The following is a 15,603-nucleotide window of genomic DNA, read 5'->3' on the forward strand; positions in this document are numbered from 1 at the left end:
TTATTTGTAAAGTATATGTAATTAATATTTAGATAATAAAAACAGTGAAGATGAAACATTCAATTCAAGAACAACTATATTATTACTAGAAAATTCTATCGAAACCAAAATCGTGGCTTTAAAAAATGGTACTTAAAAAGAGATACGATCATTAAAGAAATTAATACGTTAATTGAGAATCAGAGTATGATAGGAAAAGTTAATCGTCAAATAAAGATAATTCAAGTACTGAATCAAAAAGATTTATTCAAGTACCCTTTTGTCATATATAAATATTTTTCAACAGTAGAATATTTTTTAAAAAACCACACTATAAGGAATTTATTCTTTTATATATAATACAAAAAATGTACCTGTTCTACTTGGAAAAAAATTTTAATACATGTAGTTTGTGAAAGAAACTTTTTAACATTTTTTGCACCAGTAAAACATTTGATAATAAGAATTTTATTACTTTTATTCATAGAAATCTATGATAAATTTACATGTTTTTCGTTATTCCTAGTTATATTAGGTATTTCTATGGTTATTCATGTATTGGTTAAACTCTTATTGTACGCATTTGAAGTTAAAGGAAATTTAATTAAAGCATATGTGTAAAAACATTGCTGTGAAGGAAAATGTTTATCTTGCAAATAAAAAAAGTATATAATATTTTGTATAATATAATATTTTCAAATTATTTCCTTATTAGATCCACGTAGATTTTATCTAAGTAAAAATATAATACACGCATATATATTTATAAATAAGGATAAAAGTATATGTACTAAATATTTATAAAAGTAGAATGTTTTTATATATCTTTTCCTATTGTGATGTAATATTTTGAATTTATTTATTAACGTGACTTAACATTATATATATGTATGTAATATTGTGTTTAATATAACTGAGAAATTGATATTTTTTAGTATTCATAGCAATATGAGTTCTTTATAGGAAGAAAATATGTGTATATATGTTTAATCTAAATTTTTATAATAAGAATTATGTATTCATTAAATTTAATATATATAGTAACATTCAATATGTCACTCGAGCTAGTGAGGTAGTTTAAATATTTAACAATCATATTTTTTCTTTTTTCTATTTTAATAATTTAAGTATATTAAAAAATTTTCAAAGTAACATATTGTATATTAGTTTTAATATAGATGTTTCACTTTATTCTTCATTTAATAAAACTAAATGTTTGTGTTTTATTTAATTAACATGTATTTCTTATTTAAATATACATATAATAGATAATTTATGTAAAAGAACATGAGAAATATATATTTTAAAACTTAATATAATAATGTTTTTATTAAAGTATTATATATTTATCCTATTTATGATATTGTTAAAAGACACTAATATTATTTTGATTTTAAGAATAAATTATTAATAGAACTTTATTAATTTTAAAATTTATAATGCTTTATAATTAATTGAATTATGATATTTTTGTCGTATTATTTTTGAATTTAATTAGTTGTTGGAATTAAATCTCATAAAAATTATCTAAATTTCTATATTAAAAAAAATGTGCATAAAAAAACAATATATATATTTTTTTGGAAATACATTAAAAGATTATATTTTGTATCTTTGTTAATTTGGCGTTATATTATGACAATAAAAAAATGATTGTTTTGGTTAAGTCTTAAAGAATTAATGCATAATATATGTTATTAATGTATTTTCAATGAAATTCATTTAACAATTAAATAATATATGTTTCACTTTTAAAGTTAAATAAATATTTTTCCATAACAAAAGTACATATGAATAAAAATTATGAATTTGTGTTACTTTTCATTTTTTGTCTATACATGCGATTTCCAAAGTAGTTATATGACATTAAATACGTGCATAAGTGTAAATAGTTTTCATTAATAAATTCAAAAAATTTTGAAATTTTTTTGAATCTTTATTCTAATTATATAATGTTAAATAAAAGTTGATCAGCATATATGTATAAGTCAACTCATATAAATGTTATATTGCTTTTATAAAAAATATAATTTCTTATGTATTTAAATTTAAGGATTAACTATAATGCGTATGAAATTATTAATTATAAATTATACAATTTTTTAATAGGTTTTATTTAAGTGCCTTACAAGTGATTATGTCTTATGTTTTTTAAAAATACTATTTTTTAATTTACATTTGAATCGTCCAATTAAGATTTATATTTGTTTTTTAATCATAAGGCATGTACTCTTTAAAATATATTTATTAAATCATGAAGAATACAAAGTATTTGATATTTATTGCATAAATATAGTTGTAAATGGACGAATATATATTAATATTTGGAAGGATGCACATAAGAATTTGATCAAATTCTAATAAAAATTACAAAACAATTTTCATTTTTTTTTTTTTTTGTTTTATCTATATTAATATTTCTACTAAATATATATATTTAAGAATAATAAAATATATTATATAAATGAATTTAAAAAATAACATAAAGAATTATGATATAAAATGAAGTTAATAATTATAATTTTAAAAAATTGCAGTACACGAATAAAAAATAATCCTGTATTTACCTTTAAAATATACAATGTTCATATGTTATGTAGGACGTTGTTAATTTTTTTAAATATGTTATAGTATATAAAAGAATGTATGTGTTTAAAGAGTAACTAAAGTATGTATCAAACATTGAATGAAACCTTTTTACAAATTATTACTCTTCTAATTTATTGCTACTATTATAATATTGTTCGAACAATTATTATTTTATATCAATGTCCAATTTTTGGAATATATGATGTTTATGAAATTATAATAATATATATAGTAAAATAGCAAATTTGGTAATATCAGTAATTAATGTAACAATAATTATAACAATAGATTATATCTATATTCTCTATATACTATACTATAGATAAATTTAATATTTACAAATAGCAAAAAAAAAAAAAACATATTTTTTTTTTTTGAAAAGAATAATAACATTTATTCATTTACTATACTAGGTAACAAAATTTTATATTCTAAATACGTATGAATTTAAATAAATTATAATTATTTTAATTAAATTAGATTTTAGAAAATAAAATTAAAATATAAATTTTAAAATAATTTATAACATTTATTTTTTTATTTCTGTTTTATAAAATGTATTATTGATATTTTTGTTACATAATTTTTTTATGAGAACAGAATAATAAAAAATTAAAAAAATAGATGTAGTGTCACTATTAAATGTATATTACATAAATATAATTTTTTTTTAATTGAACATACTACAACATATATATTTTATATAATGGAAAAAAAAATTATGTTACTCTTATTTATTAATATTGCTACTTTTATACCTTTAACATGGATATGCCATTTTAGTAATGAAACTGTATGATAATATTATTTAATGATATTTGCAAATATTTCTTTTTCTTGTGCTGTATATTTATTAATACTTTTTTTTAGCATAATATTATTGATTCTTTTTAATTATAAATTTTTACTTTATTGTTTTAGAGGACATTTTATGGATCTTTGGGTGAAAACTATATAAATGACAAAAAATTAAATACAAAGAATTATCGATTGTTAGCAAAATGTAAACATAATAAGGATTCATGTACTATGGGGTTAAAAGAAGGGATACCAAATAATGATATGAAAGAAAGAAAAGATATATCTTATAATGAAAACATATTTGCACAATTAAATAGACAATCAAATAGAAGTTTATCAAGGAATATAGAAAGGCATAAAAAAGATAAGAAAAATAATTCTCGTATATTTGAAACAGAACAATATTCCCGTATCGAAAAAAAGATATTCAAAGAACTTGATTATTCTAACTTTCTTAAAAACAACAGGGGGATTAGTAATAGGATTTACCAAAAAATAATACGTAAAAAGTACAGATTTCGATTAGGTTTACCTATATTTTTTGTTTTTTTGTTATCCATATTACTTTTACTAGATTTATTCGTGGGTTATGGACTTATAAATGGTTTGTTTAAGGTTTTGAATATTATCTCTAAACCTCTGGGATACGAAGATTATGGAAATGTGAAAGCGGTACAAGTAATGTTGAGACCTCTGCATGAATGGTTGAAAAAATCCCCTTTTAGTTCTTTCTTCGAATGTGCTGTTAATGTAACAAGTAGTACTGATAGCTTAATAGACAAACATTATTATATAACCGGTTTCTTTGGTTTTCTGATATATTTTATACCCCTCTTTATAATAGGTGTCACCTGTATATTAGGGGTTTTTTACTATCATAAAAAAGTTAAAAAATATGAGAAAATTAAGTTCAAAAAAAGGTAAAAAGAACAATAAGTAATACGAACCTTTCTATATGGAAATGATTAATGTGATGTAATAAAATTTCTATATTTAGGTATATATCTATTAAACATTCTTATAATTGATTACTTTTATTTAAGTGCACCTACATGAACAAAGAATTTTTGATATACAACAATAGAAAAATATATTCTTAGATTTTTTTGAATTTGAACCTATTATTTTTCTTCAAAATGTATTTTAATTTATTATTTCATTTCAATACATATTATGACTTAAAATATATATTTGTGTATTTATATATACCTTCATAGAAAATATATATATGCGTCTTAAAATGAATTTATTATAGTACAATTTTTATTGTTTCATTTAAACCGTATATTATTTTATATTTGAACTATATGAAAAAATATTTTTTAATTTTTCACTTTTTCTAATTTAAAATTATTATATGTTGATATAATTTAAAAAATATGCTTCACTACTTTAAAATGAAAAATTAACGGGACTTACTTTGTGAGTAATTACATGAAGTTCATTCATTTCGTTGCATTGAAATATATATATATATTTACTTAAAAATACATATTAATTATTCTATAAATTGGGTTTTATGAGACATGTGTTATAAATAATACATATTTTAATAGTGCTTTTATTAATTGTTTAACTATTTGTTCCTAGTTTGAAATGGAAAAAATAAATATATAAAAAAATAATAACTTTATTGTGTATGGGTTATCAATTATTTGCTTAAAAACATTGAATTTGTGATTTTTTTTATTTAAGTGAACTGCTAAAACCATTTGTTATTTTATTATTGTTCATAATTTAGGAGTTAATTCAATTTTTAAAAAAATAATTAAATTTAATTTATATTGAAAATTTATAAATAAATATACTGTATATATTTCATTATTTTTTACATCGTTAATGGACAACCTTACTGAATTAAATGTAATTATATATCAATAAATAGTACATTGAAATGGTTTTCGTTTCATTATTGTTTTTCCATAATTGTAGACATCTAAGAATGTACTATATATCTCTATAAAAATAAAAATTTCTACTAAGGGTAAAAAACATAAATGCATTCTTTTTTTCACTAAAATAATCACAAGTAGATAAATATTTATATAAGAATTTTATTCTATATGATTGTATTTAAATATATTAATTTGAAAATTAATATAATTTCATAGATGTACATATGTTTACATAGTCTATATTAACCATTAGTAATTTTTTCATATTAATAATATAAATTTTATAAACAAAATAAAAATGAAAAAAAATATATTTTTATATAAATGATTTATAAATAGATAATATTTTTTTATTCTTTTAATAAATATTATTAAATTATATCAAAATGAGGACACAATTTTTGTAATAAAGTTTTGCCTAAATAATACTAATTTATAAGAATTTCCATGTAACATTTTCCCAAGTAATTTATATGGTTATATGTTACTATTTATATAAGATTTCTTATAGATTCAAATGAAAATAATATTAAAATATTAATATATATATTAATTATCCAATTTATATATTTTTTGAAAAGTATTTTTTAGTCAATATATTGACCAAAGTATATATTTTTCTTTGTAAAAGTATACATAGGACCTATAGAAAATTAGGCTAATATGTATGGGAATATAGTATGGTGAAAATAAATATATAGATAATAAAAATTTTAATAAGTACATATATATATTTTTTTTATTAATTAATATTAATAAAATTTTATTAAACTATTTTAGTCCATTTATATAATAAATATATGCACAGAAAAGACAAATACTACTATTTTGACAATGTTTATTTTATTTATTTTTTTTCTTCCTATTTAATATATATTCTATGTAAGAAAAAATTAATTAAAAAAAATATATAAAAAATTAAGTAGTTTAATATAAATATTTTTCTTTAATTAATAGTGGTATATATTAAACATAATTAAAAATAATATTCAAAAATTATGGTAGAATATTAAAAAATCAATTTTTATTTGTATTTATAATATATGTTTCTGCTTATATGAGTTTGTAGTTTATATATTTAATACTATAAAGGATTGTATGGGTTGAGGTATTATCTAAAGCTTCTGTTTTTATTATTATAAAACAAAATATAATTCTATCATTATATTATTACCATTGATATACTGTTAAAATAATATATGTTTTTTAAGAGAAATGAGAGATCCTTCTAAAATAAAATGCTTATACTCTTATTATTATTATTATAGCATCCATAAAAATTGTACTTATAGTATTCATATATAGAGAATTATATTATCTATATTCTCTACGTTATATATTCTATATAAACATAACATTTAGATATATTTTGAAATCATTTATATTTTTGTTTGCTATTTTCTTTTGGAAAAATTTAATAAAAAAAATTACTTAATTAGTGTACTACATTAAATAATAAAACTATAGTATTTGAATAATTATGAATAAAATTATATTATCTTATATTGACGAGAGTTAATTTTTTATAAATAAAATTAAAATTAAAATTTTAGAATATGTATTTAAAATTTTTTTACTGTATATGTTGTAGCATGTGTTATAGTTATATAATTTTTATTAATTTTTTACAAATCAATAACAAAAAAATATTTGTAAAATAAATATAGCATCCCTTGTTATTAGAAGTATGTTATATTGTTATTAATTGTTTTCTTAATATATTAGAACATTAAATATATATATAATGGAACGAATAGCTAAGTCAATCTTATTTATTAAAATTTCTGCGTTTATCCTTTTAACTGGTATATGTCATTTTAAAAATGATGTGGTATGATATTATCATTTAAGGGTATTTACATTATTCATACTGTACTGGTTCTATTATTATTAATAATGTTTCATATAATTAATTATTTACCTATTATATAACAAATACATACTTTATATATTTTTTTATTTTTAGAACACGTTTAATAAATCCATAAATGAAGACTACACGCTTGGCAGAAAATTAGATATAAAAACTTTTAGATTACTGGCAAAATGTAAGCAGAATAAGGATTCAAATATTTTAGGGTTAAAACAGAATATACAAAACAATACAAAGTGCAAAAAAAAGGATATAGCTATTAATGAAAAAGGAGACAAAAGTAAAATCAAAAAATCTAATAAATGTTCATTTAATAAGGCACAATATTATACCGAAGTTATAGATTATAATAATGGAATATTTGATGGAAAACATTTCCATTTTGAAAAAAAATGGATTAAAAAAAAAGATTATGATAATTTTCTTGAAAAAAATAGGAGAATTCGTGATATATCTTTAAGAAAAATAAGATTTAGAAAGTATGGTATTGGAGTTGCTTTATTTTTTCTTTTTTTCTTAATGGGAATTGGAATACCCATATTACCAGCAATAACACCTTTGAAAGAAGCGTGGGAGTCACTCGGTGAAAGTAAATCATGGGGAAATTGGAAAAAAGCTATAGATGGTTTCGCAAAAAGCTTAGGAGACTATGCTTTTATAATATTATTCACAATATTTATCGTTATATTATCTGTTATTCTTATAATAGCGATTTATAGGATCTTACGAAATAATGAAAAATATACAAAAATGAAGTTAATATTGGAGTAAAATAAATAATAAAATATGTATATATATCTGTAATGTTCTTTTTTATATGAAGTAATAAATGTAATATCCTTAGAGATATACTTAATAAGAAAACATATAATTGCTAAAGCATTGGAACCGCCCATGTGTATAAGTATTCTCTTTTATAAAAAGCAATAAAAAAAAATATTTTTTACATACTTGTGAATTTATATGTTTTAATGTTTTAGAATTTTAGTTTTAAACTATTATTTATGCATAATTTTTTTTGGCATAATATATATATTTGTATATTTAAATATATTTCTATGAATATATAAGTTTTTTCTTTAGAGTAAATATATAATAGAAAAATAAGTAGTTTTAAAGAATTGTGATAATTTAAATTTTTACTAATGTTTTTTTTTTATATATTAAATTCTCTTTCATTCTAAAATTATTATTTTTACATCTTATTAAGAAAATGTATTATTATTAATTTAACCATAAGGATGTCTTTTTTTGTATTTATGAAAAGAAATAAACATATTTCAATATATCAATATATATATATTATTTTTAGTTAGGAATGTATTTAATATTTGTTCTATATGATATTCTTTATAAGAAGCATATTACAAAATATATTAATTATAAAAATATTTTTATCAGAATTTTAGTTAATTTTTTATAGAGTAAATGCAAAACTATAATAATATAATGTAATAATATCATTTTTAAATGATAATTATATATAATTGCTTAATTAGAATTTATAAATTATTACAACTATATGAAATTTTAAAACCATCTCTTATACTATTGTTGTTACTAATGTGTTAATTATATTCTGCATAAAATATTTATATATAAATTATATAGGCAATTTATAGATAAATATAATATATGTGCTTTTTATTATATTATATCGTTCTCTTACTAAATTAATGAATTAATTTTAATTAGATTTTAATAAGTCATCTTTTGTAATTTTTATTTAATTTATTTTTAAATATTATTTATATAATATATAAAATCTCTTTGTTTTAATTTAAGTTACTATTTCAATATGTGGTACGAATTTTAAATTATCCATGGTTTAGAATGATTGTTACTCTGAAAAAATTATATAACATGAGATAGAATATTACATATAAATAAAATATTTATGGTTATTTGTTTTGACATGAGAAACATTTTATTTTTTAACGAAAACACATTTGTTGAAAACTTAACATCCTTTATTACGATGTTTAAATAATTTTAATGATAAAAAATATTTCCCTTTTAATTATGCAAAAATATTAGTAATTATTCTCGTTCAGTACTAAGTTCACATTTTGATCTTTTAAAAGTGAATTTCTTTTTTTTTCATTTTATATTAGCATAATGGGTACTTTTTTAATTATGTAGTTTTTGTAGCTCTTCGAATAAGTTAATTACTGTTAGCTTTGTATTATATAAATTAGAATGACTGCTACTATTTAGTTTAATAATAATATTAGTATTATTAAGAACACATATCTTTAATATTATGAATAGGCACTTTACATATTTTTGAAATTTTGCATTTTTTTTTTTCGTAAGTTCTCTAATTAATTACCAAGCTTTATATTTTTATTTTTGTTGCTACCTCAGAATATAATAGTCCAAGGAACATCATTTAATAGGTAATTTCTATAACATTGAGTATTAATATAAACCTATTATTTATAAATTCTTCATAATATTTTATTTAGTAATTAGTTTTATTTTTTGTGTGTATAGTAAAAAATTATACTTTTATGTATCTTACAGTATGCAAAATATATAAATTTAAAAATGAGTTCATTCTTCTGAATGTAGCTAATTTAAGCAAAAATCATATTAATAATTCTTTGATTTATATAGTGGTACATCTTATGAAAATGAGGTAGTTCAAATTTTTTGAGAATACATAATTATATTATTTTTAGTGTTTCTACAAGATGAAAATATTTTATTGTTTTTTCTAGTTTACTGTAAAACATTTGGAATATGCAATAAAACATATAAATTTTTACAATATATTAACGACAAAATATGAGTATCCCATGATGATAATATGAAGTTCTAACTTTTACATAATATTCTTAATCAATAAATATTTTATATTGAATACTCACCTAAATATGCATACAATTATAATAATTTGCTCCTATTATATATTAATATAATTAATCAAGTATTACAAGTACTTACTTTGAGTTTGTCATAATGGTAGTATTTTTATGAGAAAATGTTATAGTAAAATACGTGAAGAAAAAATTATATACATGAAATACATACCAGTAAGCATTAAAAAGTTTAAAAAAATTATATATCTTTGTTGTTTACGTATAATATTTCATAAAGGTTCGTAACGTTTCCTAATTTTTTATTTTTGATGCATAAAAAAAAAACATGCCATAAGATTTTCTTGACTAAAATTTTTAAAGTAAATTGAGGATACTTATAAATGTATTAATTTCATCGCATCGTGAGTTTTCGAATTGTTATGTACACATTTTTTCTTTTTTTTTGTGTAGAGTAATTTTCATATAGTTAAAGTACTAAGAAATAGAAAAGAAATGAGATATAAAAATACAAAAATAATTAATTTCATTAGATCATAATATTATACATATATACATGTAGGAAAACTAAAATAAGTAAATGTTCATCTTAATATTCGAAGAATACTGATAGTTACTTCATATCATTACCTTTATATTGTTATGTATTAATTGTCGCTTTATTCAAAATGTCATAATATTTTAATAAATTTTTGTTATTTAGAATTTATAGATAATTAATTATTTCTTGTTTTTGAAAATAAATTATACTAAAATTACATTGTTCTAATTTTGTTTATTTGTATGGAAATATTTAAAAATATTAATAATTCAAATTCAAGTATTATATAGAATTACAAAATACAACAAAACTGAAGAACACTCTTATAGGATAACATAAAGAAAAATATTACAGAAATATTCTTTTGTATAAGGAATAAAAATTATTTATATAAAAACTGCATAAACGGAAAAACAAATATGATAAAAGAATTTTTATACAACTGAAAATCTTGTTTTTAAGTAATTATTCTTATTCCATGGTGCTATTAGCTCGTCGTTTATTTGTATATTTATAAAATAAATAAAGTTAATTACATGACAACAAATTTCTTTTTTACTAGAAGCCACCAAAAGAAAAGGTAATTATATATTTTTGACAGGTATAACTTTAATACCTTAAAAAAGTTAAATTATTCACCCAAAAAATTAAAGAAAATGATTTTTTTTGAATCTTCGCATATTATGTTTTTAATTTTTATATGATATTATTGTTTTTTAAAATATATTTTTTTTCTTCTCCTCAATTTTTAATGTATTTTAAGTATTTACATGTGGGCACATATTCCTTAAAAGTTCTTTCGTACATGTATTCATATCTATCTCTTATCTCACATTTTTATTTTTCTCTTTTACATCGTTTTATTCTGCTTTTCTTTTGTTTCTAATTAATTTCTGAAAAATTAAAATCAAAAAATAAGAAATTATTAAACGTTAATGGTATTCATGCATGAATTTTTAAAAATACTGTAGGGCTAAATTTGAATTTTACAGTTGTATAAAAGTCACCGAAATGTGTGAATAATGTTTAACTTATATAATAATTGTTATGATATGCGCAATTAAAAATGGAAATTTTTTTTTATTTTCTGTACTTAGGGTATCATTTTTCATTGTATCTATAAGTATTAATGGAGTATACGTGCGCGTACCTTAGTAAATATAATATAAGAGAACTAAGTGAATGAACATTATGTATATGTAAGAGATATGAGTATTATATTCATGAGAAGTACGCTTTATTTTTTTAGGATACCTTCACTACTATCAAGATGTCTTATTTATCCAGAAAGAAAGTTATGTTGAAAAAGGAGAGAATGGAGGAGAAGAAATACATTATATGATAAGTTTGTACAAAACTCTAAGAATATAAAAAAAAATATAATAACATAAAACGTGATTAATATTGATACAAATAGTATATGTATAACTTTGAATTTTAAGAAAACTTTTTCTTTACTTATTCTTTTAATTGTTCAGACATATATTACAGAGTTTTTCTGAAGACGATGATATACATGTGAATATTTTATTCAAAAGAGACAAAAAAAATTTTGGTTTATCTTTTTATATGATTTTTGTAGTTTATTTTTTCTTTCCATAGCATTTATAAAAGAGGAAAAATTCAATAAAATAAGCCTTTAATTATGTAGTTTCTTGGGAATTGGGGATATAAAAGTTGACAAAAATTGTTTGAAAAATATATATTTGTCAATCATGCTTATAAAGCGTGTACATATACGTGTGCATACATTTGTGTATATGTACATGTATGCATGTAAATGAATAAAGGAGCACGTATACGTGTACATACGTATACTTACATAATATAAGATATTCATGTACATATTTTAATATATATACTTTCCTATATTTCAAAGAACAAATATTTCATTTAAACTTGAAACAATACATTGAATCATTTATCTATATTATTAAGAGGGTTGATGCAAAAATGTTTTCCAGCATAAAAGTAGAATGCATAAATATAATTATAGCTATTAAAACAAATGAGATATATTTTTTACATCTAGATATATCTATTTGTTCTTATGAAACCATTACAGTAATTCAATATTTTGTCTGAGATTCTTATATATATATGTAAATTTTTTTTATGTTGTTCCGTGCATATGTCATACGAATAAAGGAGCTCATTGGAAGAATACATTTATGAAGACACTAATGGCCATGTAACCTGTTTAAAGCAAAATAAATAGAATTAGACATTTATACTAGGAATTCAATTTTATGTTAGTAATTGAAACAATTTGAAGACACAACTGAGGTCATATCTATGCATGTTGATAGGATGGCATTATTCACAATTAGTTATCTATGCGTACTATATGCAAGAATATACATATGTTTTTTTAAACTATCTTGCCTTGTGTATTTTAGATCGTTTTTATTGAAAAGTCAGAAAAAGGAAATCATCTGTACATATATATATGTATACAAACATTTGTGTATTAGATATTTATTTACATGACCTTACTGACCTTGCCGTCTTATGCTCATCATTTATAAATGTGAACAATTTATAGTAAGTTCATGTATATAAGAGAGGATGATACGGATGATAAAATTCAGATAACATCGGAGAAAAATAAGAATGTATGAAGTTCGTTGAAACAATTACTTCTGGTGCGGTCGTTAATAAGAAAAAGGGAAAAAAAAAATAGATAGGTCACCTGAACAGTGATCTATTCAAATTAACAATTTCGAAAGAAAAATTGCTTTGCTGTAGCCTATTTTATATTACGTCAAAAGTGTGAAAGTTCATTTAATTATTTCTATTAAAGATCTTTATAAGGATAATAATTAATGCATTCAGCATAAGCATGGAAAAAACAAAAAGTAAAAATATAAAAAGTGCAAAAGCATAAGGAATAAAGTTATAAGCAAAAACTCGAAGGTTATTAGTTCTTTGTAGTATGATAGAAAAGATTTAATATATGTAAATAAGTATGCATGCACATGAACTGTAATTATATGCTGATGTATATGTTCATAATTTTCACCATAGATAAACAAAAATATAAAAAAAGTAAACACATCTAATAATAAAAAATATGCACAAGAAAATTACGTATTCAAATTTGAATGTAATGAATGAATTCATATGAAACAGAGAAAAAGGAAAAAATTATACATTAATATTTTTTTTTTCTTGGAAGAATTACATTAGATATAAGTATGGGAACTAATTTATAGTAAAAAATTATTTAATATGTTTTGAAAAAAATGAATTAATTAGAAAAAATAAATGCTTGTAAAATTATAGAGTAATATAAAACATACATGAATGAAACTCATAAAGGTTCTAATTTATTGATTATTTTAATACATGTATGTTTGTGAGGACTTACTTTAATAAAAATCAAAGTGTATTAGTATTATTGATAAGACTTAATAGTTATATCATGCGTGTTATTGCAAAAATATTGCCTAATGAAATTATGTGAAAATAATAATTTCACTGGAAATATACATAGCACGAATAAATTAATTTTTAAATAATATATTAAAATAAAAAATGTCGTATGTCTCATTATTATAATATTAATAACACGTTAAATTAAAAGAAACCTAATCCATTATATCAAACATTATATATATGATAAATGATTATCAAAAATGACATTTTATCTACCAAAATTTAAAAAATATTAAGGTATTAATATAATATATATGAATTAACAGATATAAATATATGAAATAAATATTTATATTTAATAGTTCTACTCCTTCACGTCCTATAAGTTCACATAGGAACTAATATATTTCAAAAAAAGTAACAACGGTATATTGAACATTCTTTAATTTTGCTCAATATGAGTAATCATTTAATTTAAATTGATGTGAATATTTTTAATAATTCCAACATGCATAAAAAAATTAGGAAAAAAACGATCGTCTTAAAATTTATCAACTATATTAGTTACATTAATATTTAGGAAATAATTATAAAAATGAATCTTATAATTTTATGTAATTTTTATAATTATATATTCTCTGTAATAGATAGCATTAATTATTAAGTTGAGAAGTTATACATTTTTATATAAACACAAATTTGCAAATTTTGATAAGTGGAAATCCAGATGAAAGAATTATCTAAAGATATAGAAGAATTAATCTTTTTAAATGTAATTATATCTATACATATGAATATATATACTACATAAATATGAAAACATCAAATAAAAAAGATTACTATCTTATATTTTTGCAATGTTAAACGTTAATACGTATTATATAGTCTATTATAAATTTAAAGATTTTATATATTGTTTCTTAATTATTTTTTTAGTAAAGAAATTTGTTTACTCACATTTGGTTAAATTTATTATTATACCATCAAAATAATGTAATTATACATAATGTTTTTATAATTACATAAGTTTACTATATTAAAATAATATTATGGAATATAAATATTTCTTCTTTTAAGGATACATTTCATAAACAACCTAATTTATTAAGTCAATATATGTAGTTTAGTGTATGATCCTTGGTTATATTTATTAATAAATAAATAAAAAACATATAAGTTTTTATCTCCTCCGTAAAAATGTCAAAATTTAAAGTAATGTATTAAATATTTTTCTAAATTTTTTTATATATTATCTCTTTCTATTTCTTATCGTTATTTATTTTACAATTATTTTTTAGTGGAATTATTTTTTAAAGTATCATTTATTAATAGTATTATATTATTACATTTTTCTTTTTTTTTTTTAATTTTATCATTTCTATAGAACCTATAAAATTATATTTTTTTTTGTTAAAATAAAATAATAAAAAATATAAATTATTTAATTCGTAGATTTAATAAATTTCACTTTAGTCATGATAAATAAAATGTATTATTTTAAATTATATAACTGTTATAATATGTCATTTATAATAAGATGGTAGATATATATAAGAGTGTTAAATTGGATAATAATTTTTAAAATAAAAATGTTTGTACGTTAATTAAATCATAGAATATAGTTCTTATATAATTACAGTATAAATGCTCTACATGTCGTAGTTTTATGACTCATGCTATATTAAATATATGCCCTAAAAAAAATTTGTTATTTTTTATTCTTTG

The 15,603-nt window shown here is 19.3% G+C and overlaps 2 protein-coding genes across 2 annotated transcripts; both read left to right on the top strand.

The window, feature by feature from the left end:
* Window positions 1-3,274: 3,274 nt before the first annotated feature.
* MKS88_003476 (uncharacterized protein) lies at window positions 3,275-4,293 on the top strand (the record flags this gene model as incomplete). The annotated part of the gene is made up of 2 exons (XM_067216570.1): window positions 3,275-3,361; window positions 3,490-4,293. 2 exons carry the CDS (start codon window positions 3,275-3,277, stop codon window positions 4,291-4,293), a joined length of 891 nt encoding a protein of 296 aa, XP_067073204.1.
* A 2,715-nt stretch (window positions 4,294-7,008) lies between these two features.
* Window positions 7,009-7,908, top strand: MKS88_003477 (uncharacterized protein; the record flags this gene model as incomplete). The annotated part of the gene is made up of 2 exons (XM_067216571.1): window positions 7,009-7,095; window positions 7,231-7,908. The coding sequence occupies 2 exons, from the start codon at window positions 7,009-7,011 to the stop codon at window positions 7,906-7,908; spliced, it is 765 nt and encodes a 254-aa protein (XP_067073205.1).
* Between the last annotated feature and the right edge of the window lie 7,695 nt (window positions 7,909-15,603).

Source organism: Plasmodium brasilianum, chromosome 10 (genome assembly GCF_023973825.1).
Source record: "Plasmodium brasilianum strain Bolivian I chromosome 10, whole genome shotgun sequence".
In the NCBI taxonomy this organism is placed as follows: domain Eukaryota; phylum Apicomplexa; class Aconoidasida; order Haemosporida; family Plasmodiidae; genus Plasmodium; species Plasmodium brasilianum.